The sequence below is a fragment of the Dryobates pubescens genome, chromosome 19, assembly GCF_014839835.1.
Source record: "Dryobates pubescens isolate bDryPub1 chromosome 19, bDryPub1.pri, whole genome shotgun sequence".
NCBI lineage: Eukaryota > Metazoa > Chordata > Aves > Piciformes > Picidae > Dryobates > Dryobates pubescens.
The window spans coordinates 12,499,015-12,507,553 of record NC_071630.1 but is presented as its reverse complement, the minus strand read 5'-3'; the positions used below and the strand labels follow the sequence as shown (position 1 = coordinate 12,507,553).

Below are 8,539 nucleotides of genomic sequence, written 5' to 3'. Positions count from 1 at the left end.
TGATAAAGCTGCTTCAAAATGTGCTTTGCTACATCGCTGTCAGCCAGAATCCTGGTTTAGAAAGGAGACTGGGAACCAGGGGGTGGAGGGAAGATTTACTGTTTTAAGAGGTCTTTTGTGTCTCTTCTGTTTCCTTGCTGTATTTAATGACAAATCTGAAATCAGCTGCCAAATTGGCTTCGACTGCAGAGCGTGGCTTGGTTTGTCGAGACCACGCAGGCAAATGCGGGTGCCAAAAGCTTTATCGAGATTTTGGCATCACGCACCCAGGAGGAGTTCATGCCATGATTCACCCTCTGCTCCATCCTTAAGGTTCTTTGCCATCCTGGAACGACAGCTCAAGAAAGCAGGCATTGTAGCCATTCCCTCTTCTACTCTGTAAACCTCCTAATGGCTGAAATGAGGATGCTTTCAACAGGAAAGTCAAGGAGAAAGGTATACGCTGGAGGCAGCAAGAGTGTGTCCAGAGGGCAACAAAGCTGGAGAATGGTCTAGAGCACAGGTCATGTGAAGAGCAGCTGAAGAACTTGGAGTTGTTCAGCCTGGAGAAAAGGAGTCTCAGAAGAGATCTTCTGGCTCCCTAAAACTCCCTGAAAAGAGGCTGGAGCCAGGTGGGGTTCACATCTTCTCCCAAGAAACAGGACAGGAGGAAACGGCCTCAAGTTGTGCCAGGGGAGGTTTAGGTTTGGTATTAAGAGAAATTTATCCCCACAAAAGGTTGTCAAGGCCTGTAAAAGTCTGCCCAGGGCAGTGGTGGACTCCCCATCCCTGGAGGGACTGAAAAGCTCTGCAGGTATGGTGCTTAGGGACATGGTCTAGTGGTGACCTGCACTGCTAGGTTAACTGTAGGACTCGATGATCTGCAAGCCATCTTCCAATCAAAGCAATTCTATTATTCTCTAAGAGCATGGGCAGCACTCTTTGAGTCAGCAGACCCAGAAGCAGCTACCACGGAAAACAGAATGAAGCTGATGAGAAACGGTTTAGGAAGTCAGTCAAGATAGTGCCCCAAGGTACTTCTCCAACAGGAGCCCCAGCCCCAGATTAGCCCCCAGAGCTCGCCTGCGGGCTCATCCCGAAGCAAGGCTCTGACCCGGTAGGGTAGCTGTCACTGCTTCAGGCCTGGCATCTATGGCAGTGACAGCACAGGGACCACCCTCCAGCCAACCACCACCCCCGCGACCGACCGAGGGTCGCACACAAAAGGCGACTGTTCCCGCCCCTCTCCCATTGAACCGCCGTCTCCTCCAATCAGCTCCAGGGGAGGGACTAAGGAGAGCTTAAAGCTGGCGATTGACAAGCCCTTTCCATCCCGCGAGGAAAGGGGCGGGTGGAGCGCGTCGGTAGCCAATCCCTAGGAGCGCGTAGACGGCTTGACCAATCGGCAAGGTGGTGGGCGTGGCCTGCCGCGGGGTCAGACCGGGAGTGAAGCCCCTCTGCCGTTCCTTCTCTCTCTCTCTGCCTCCCGCTCTGCTCCCGGCTGCGACTTCTCACTGCGGGATCCCTCCGCCGCGGACCGGCGTTGTGCGCGCGCGGTGTTGTCCTCCTCCGCCTGCTCGCTGCCTTCCAGCGAGGGATTATTTCCCGCGGTTGTGGTGGCTCCGCTGGGGCGGCTCCGGTTGCGGCAGCGGGGCCCAGCGCGGCGGGACGGGCTTGCGCGGAGGATGGAGATAGCCGGCGGCTGGCTGAGAGAAGGAGCCGCCCCGTGAGGGAGGACGCGGGAACGCAGAGGCCTGCTCGGGGCCGCCGGGCCCTGCCGGGCGGGGACCCCGCGGCCAGGCCGCGCCTCAGCCGTTCGGGCCTGTTCCCTCGGCGCCGTCGGCGACCACCCTTGGGGGGGCCCGGCTCGGCCCTGCCCGCCGCCGGGAGCTGCCCCCCGCGCTCCTCGCCGCCGGGCCCCCTCGCCCCCCGGGGGGCGGGTTTGCCGGGGGGGCGGGAGCGCGGAGGGGGCCGCTTAGGGGGTGTTGGGGCGCCGGCCTTGAGGGCCCCCTCCGGGGCGCTGCCGCCCGCCCTCGCCGGCGCTGCCCCTTCCAGGGTTTGCTCCCTCCGGGCCGGGGGTAGGCGAAGCACCATGGTGGAGAAGCGGTGCCCGCGGTTGCAGCGGGACGGCGTGTACCGCTGGTTCTCCGAGCTGCCTTCCCCGCAGCGTGTGGAGTTCCTATGCGGCCTCCTGGACCTCTGCATCCCGCTGGAGCTGCGCTTCCTAGGAGCCTGCCTGGAGGACTTGGCCCGCAAGGACTATCACTCCCTGCGCGACTCCGAAATCAAGGCCAACAACCCCGCCGACCTGGGGAGCCTCACCAACCTGACGGACGAGGTGGTACGCAGCAAACTTTTGGTGTCTCTCGCCCTGCTCGGCTCTGCCCACCGAGAGGCGGCCGGGGTCCTCTTCCGTACGCTCACCCACATCGATTCCGTCATTAACAACTATGGACTACAGCTCAATGAGGGTCGCACAGGGGATGAGTTCCTGTTGCTCTTCACTATGGCATCCAACCACCCTGCTTTCAGCTTCCATCAGAAACAGGTGCTCAGGCAAGAGCTCACCCAGATACAGAATATCATGGCCAGCACCAGCAAGAATCCTAGCACCACTACCCTCAACACCGTGGCAACCTATCCTGGCTGCCATAAGGTGGGTATCCTGCTTTTGAACACCATGGCACTGCAGCAGGGCACGGGGTTGTGTCCTCAACTTTGATTTGAAACCTTTCGTTTTAGCGCAGGCATTGTTTGGTTGATGATGAGGGTGGTCAACTAAGGGCAGAATGAGGGGGATGCAAGGAGTTTGGGGGGGCTTATGTCACTTAAATGAGAAGGGGTTCACAATCTGATAAACAGGCAGCCCTGTAAACCTTAACTGATTCCTTTTGGCAGTGCATCTGCTGAGAGAAGAGACATGCCAGTTGCAGTGATTTAGTCGGGGAGATACATGTAATAGCTGCACTCGGGAATAAGCATCTCTTTAAAAGTTTCTCTGGAAGAAGTTGGCAAGGAAGATGAGCTTTGGGAGTAGCTGTCCAGTGGCAAAGGCACCTCAGTCTGGGTTTTGTTTAGACGAATGTGATGGCAAACACGTTTGAGTTTCTCATACTAAAGAAACGTTGCCTGTCACCTTGTATCTCTTGGGTATTGATCTGGGTGGCAGTGGTTCACCGTCATTAACTTGAGGTTCGTTCATTCAATTGCCAGCAATTAAGCTAGACGCTAACATTTTAAGAGGAGCTGTCAGTAATTAGATATGTTACTGCCTGCTTAAGTGCTCTTAACCTGCTGCAAATGAGGGAGTCCGACTGTCTTCTGGACTGAATTGAACCGGCTTTAAAGTTCAAACTAAGTACTAGCTAAGTGGGTGGATGTGATCAGTTAGCAGGCTGTAGCTTTGAAGAGTGTCAGGACTCGGGAAATAAGCCTGCCTTCTCTTGGGGATGATGGTGGACACCTGAAAGCTGTGAAAATTCCTCTTTTCGGAGTAGAGTCCTAAAGAAAGCTGTTTTGGAGGGCTCAGCACAGATTCCATGAAGTTGAGCATTGGGTTTCAGCCTGAGAGAAATCTATGCTTGGTTGTCTTCAGAATACAAATCTCCTTCCACTTCTGGTTTCTTTGAGTACCGCTGCCTGAACTGTAACATTTAGATGAGTGTTACTAAACTTTATATTTCTCTTAATCTTCCCTTCCTGTGTCTTTAAACGGTGCTTATTCCTGATACTTTAAGTGGAAAGATCAGGCTATGGGAATGCCTCTTCATTCACTTCAAACCTCTGCGTGAATAAAATATATATGGAAAGAATATTTCACACGAAGCAGAAGGCTATAATTAAAACCAGAAAAAAAGCTTCCTTGCAGACAGTTAGCTGCTTGCAACTTCCCTTACTCAAAAGATACACAGGCCTTTGGTTGGAAAGGAGAGGCTGTAAAAGGTACACAAGTTGTCTCAAAATGAGAAAAGGAACCCCAAACAAACATGGGGAATAACATTGCTAGAGAATGCTTTCAGAGCTTCCCAAATAGTGCATGATTTCTGTAGCTGAGAAACTCTGGCTCTATTCATGTCAACCTAAAATGGATGGAGAATCCATCCTAGCGTTTTTCCTGCCAGCACTAAGGTCTGTCATTGATTGTTGTGGTTTTTTTTCTTTCTGAACTCATTAAAGGGTTGTCCCTTTAAAAATAAGGGTGGTTGTGGTGGTGGTGTTGAGACATTGGTGTTGAAGGCAATTGGTCACTAACAGGAATGAGGGAACAAAAAAGGTGTCCTTTGCTTTCACAGTCTCTGGAAGATGCATTTTGTTTGCAAGAGATGAGAATTTCCTTCCCCAGTGCTGATAGCTGGGCAGGGTTTTTTTCCAACTTTTAGAGGAAGCATTTGGCTTAACAGGAGTTGGATGAAGGGGGGGGGGGGGTAAAGAAAGATAACTTTCTCCATTCAGCACTGTTTAGGCACAAATAAATTCCAATGTGGTGGACTTAGCTCTTGTGATGTTACCAAGTTGTGCAGTGACAATACTTGTGTTGTAACATCACCTAGAAAAAAAACAACAATGTGTCAAGAGAGAGTTAGCTGCGCTGGGCTGCTGCCTGCCAAGAGTCCTGTGCTCTCAATCCTCTTCAAAACTGGAGGAGAGTTTCTTCCCCAGTGTCAGCCCTTTCTCGTAACTTTTGGTTCTTTGCTACAGCTGGAGCTAAGCTGAACTGGTGCTGGAAGTCAGTTCTGTTTGTTGTGTGAATGCTGCTTCTCAGTCGTAGAGTCATAGGATCATTTTGGTTGGAAAAGACCTTTATCTAAGTCTGGTGCTATACAATGTCCCTTAGCATTACATCTCAGACTTCTAAACACCTCCAGGGATGGTCATTCAACCACCTCCCTGGAGAGCCTGTGCCATTGTTTGAGAACCCTTTCAGTCAAGAAGTGTTTTCTAAGATTCATGCTAAACCTCCCCTGGTGCAACTTGAAGCTGTTTCCTGTTGTCCTAGTACTTGTTTCTTGGGAGACACCTCCTTTCAGGTAGTTGTGGAGAGCCAGAAGGTCTCTTAGCCTCCTTTTCTCCAGTTCCCTCGGCTGCTCCTCACGAGATGTGTCCTCCAGCTCTTGAGGACAAGTCTCCAGACCTGTCCTCAAGTCCAAACCTCCTTGAGCCCATCCTTGGAAAACGAGCTGGAGAAATGCTTGCCCTTTGAGGTCCCAAGAAACTTTTGGAAGCTGAGATGGAGTGGATTAATCATGGCAAGCAAGTAGGGAGCTCTTTGGGAACAGGACTAGTTATCCTTCAGTGTTTGTCTTGTGCTGAGTCTGGGGACAGGGACTAACACTTGTGTGATTTCCTGATTTTCTGTGTAAGCACAGGTCTGTTACAAGTCCTGATGGTACACATTTAATTTGGTTATTCAGGGTGCTGCAAATGAAAAAGTTGAGTGGTGCTCTTTGTTCCCTGTGCAGAAAGAAATGGAAGTGTGCAGCATCTGCTTACTTGGTTCTACTAAAATATGACCCAACTTAATTTTAGCTCCTTTTTTTTTCCAGAGGATCAGAGCTTGCAATCCTCTTTCCATCCCCTCTTTCACATCTTACAGCAAAGTCGCTTAAAATTAAGTTGGGTCTTAGAGTAAAGAGACAGAACAGTTGACAGAAAATTGCTGTTCACCTTTCCTGATTCTTCAGGGTGCTCAGGGGCAGATGAGCATTTCGGGTTGCTTTGTGATGCAAGCCAGTGCTTTCTGCTCTTATCTCACTGTCTGCTGCTGTTGCTGATTACAAGGAGACTCAAAACAGCTGCCCATCATTTTTTGGTCTAATTTGTGCTTTTTGAGATTGTTCTTGGATTTTGAGTTAACTTTACAGGGAAAGGTGGCTGTGGCTGGCTTGAAGTAGGTCAGTAATTATGAGGTTCATGGTTTCTACTTGATACAAAATGAACACTAGGTTTCCTTGCCCTAAGCAGGGAGAATGCTGCCCTCTCCACAGCAGGCTATTGCTTTGGGCTCTGTAAAGATTATCATCTCTGCCCCTTTTCTTGACCTGTATTTGCTTCTGGCTTTGGTGCCAACACTTGCAGGACTTGAGTTGTGAATTCTTCAGACCTTTTAGTGGTAGGCATAAAGTCCCAGGTGTTTTATATGGTTTTGAAACAATGCAGATTATTTTCAAATGAAGCCCAGATGCATCTAAAGAATCAAGTGTTTAAAGTTAATCCCAGGAACAGGAGTTTTTAATGGGCTTATTTTTAACTGGAAGTGATGCAACTGACTTCTCAGGCTGGTTTTGCATTTTAAGATGCCTATTCAGCTGTCCTTTATATCTGTGCCACAAAGGAGAGAGAATGATGTTCTGGCCAGCACTTGAGAGCCTGGCATCTGAAAGCTCATTTCAATGCAGATGTATAGTGCTTAAAGCTGCAAACCTGCTGCTCCCCTTGTAGAGGAGGGGAAGCTGGAAGCATCAGGGCACATGAAAACCAGCAGCTAAATGTCTCCTGCTGTGCATGTTTGCATCCGGGTGCTTCAATAGGCAAACTGCCACTGCTGAATTTGTGACCCACAGAGAAGGGGGAGATACCTCAAAACTGTTTCCCAGCATCCTGAACCACTCATTCAGGCTTCTCTTGTCCATGACTTGTGGCAGCAAGCACATTTTTGCTATGGATGGGAACTTAATGGTTTTATTCCTTCTTTGTTGCTTTGAGGCTGTAGTGATGCTGTCCTTACAAAATCCCTTAGGCATGTGTCTTGTAGATGATGGCATAGCAGGACCTGCTTTGATACTGGAACTCATCTAGACATGATATGAATCTGCATGGACTAAACTTTGGCTTAAGAAGTCTGCATGCATTAGTAACACTGAGGGTGTAACTTCTTCCCCCTCTACTGCAGTGCTGTGTCCAGTTCTGGGCTCCCCAGTTCAAGACAGACAAGAAACTGCAGGAGAGAGTCTAGTGGAGTAGCTAGTGGAGAGTCTAGTAGCACCTGTGAGGAGGAAAGGCTGAGAGACCTGGGACTGCTTAGCCTGCAGAAGAGCAGCCTGAGAAGGAATATACTCAATGCTCAGCAAGATCTAAAGGGTAGGGGTCAAGGGGATGGGGCTAGATTATTCTCAGTGACAGGACAAAGGGGCATTGGACAAATACTGGAGCACAGGAGGTTCTGCCTAAACAGAAGTTATGAATCTGTCACTTTGGAGTATTCCTTGGAGTTTTGTTTACTCATTGAGATAGTTCTGTAAAAAAACTGTGAAATAAGATAATATTTGGCACCTTATCTCTGCTAACTGGCTGATGAGCTCATCAGAGGGATACTCTGGTGGTGGCTTCAGCTGCAGAACCAGGGTCATAAATAGTAGGTCTGACTACAGGGTTTTTTTCAGCTGAAAGGAAGTCAGTGACACTGTAGTTATGTGTCTGTTTCAGGTTGGGATCTTGTGAATGGGAGAGAGGGCTCTTGCCTAGTCAGCTTCCAAATACTGCACCCATGGCTATTTCAAGTTTATAGCCTAGGGTGCTATTTTTCACCAGTGCTAATTCCATAGGCTCTTCTAAACCTTAGAAAACTCAAGTTTATGTACTGGGAGCTGTGTAGGGCAAGTATTCTGAGGGGTCCTTTTAAAATACCTTCACCTTTCTCTACTGTTCCTTAGAAGTGATTGAAATTCCATATGCCATCTACAGAAAGCTTTATTTATTGTGGAATGATGAGTTGAAAACTATTACTGAAAGATCTTCACTGAAAGGGTTCTCAGACGCTGGAACAGGCTTCCCCAGGGTGCTGGTTGAATCCTTGTCCTTGGAGGTGTTCAAAAGGCACCGATGTGCTGAGGAACATGGTTCAGCACCAGGCTTGGTCTTAAAGGTCCCTTCCAACTGAAACAATTCTGTGACTGTGTTAATGCTGAGTTGAAACTGAGTCCTCACAGAGCAAGCAACCCAGCTATTAAGTGATCTTTTGGCTGCTTTTATGGCTTTTCTGCTGATTTTGTGGGGAGAGAATAAATCATGAAAAGCCTATTTTTTAGCCTCCTTAGCTCACTGAAAGTATTTCATAGCTGTAGTAGCTGACTGTGTTAATAGCAGTTGCTAGCTAAGATTAGAGATATTTGTGCACTGCTAGCAGTATCTGCTATCTCAGGAATTAACTCATTTTCTAAACCACATGATACTAACCTGTGGAGCTGTAGGGGCAGGTCTTGTAGCTTCCAGCTGGTGGCATGTACCATTCTTTGCATGTCCTTTTAGAGTTCTGAGGCAACAGAGATTACACACACTTCTTGATCTGCCAGTTAAATTTGAGGCTTCCAGTTCTGGCTCATTTTTCACCAGTATTCCTGTTTGAAAGTGGTTGTGGCTGATGAAATAGTTCAGTCTCAACCCTACAATATTTTCAGAAACCAGCTTAGCATGAAGAAATTCTTCTCCAGGAGGGTGGTGAGGCACCCAACAGGGTGGGGAGGTTGCCCAGAGAAGTTGTGGAGGCTCTAAGCCTGGAAGTGTTCAAAATCAGGTTGGATGGGGCCTGGAGCAAGCTGGACTAATAGGTGTCTCTCTCCATGGC

At 49.1% G+C, this 8,539-nt stretch overlaps 1 protein-coding gene across 1 annotated transcript in view; it reads left to right on the top strand.

Annotated features, from left to right (window-relative positions):
• Positions 1-1,312: 1,312 nt before the first annotated feature.
• Positions 1,313-8,539, top strand: part of ZCCHC14 (zinc finger CCHC-type containing 14) — a 63,273-nt gene continuing 56,046 nt past the window's right edge. The window contains exon 1 of the mRNA XM_009904466.2: positions 1,313-2,635. Coding sequence (XP_009902768.2) covers positions 2,072-2,635 — 564 coding nt within the window. The 5' untranslated portion in view covers positions 1,313-2,071. The remainder of the gene's footprint in view (positions 2,636-8,539) is intronic.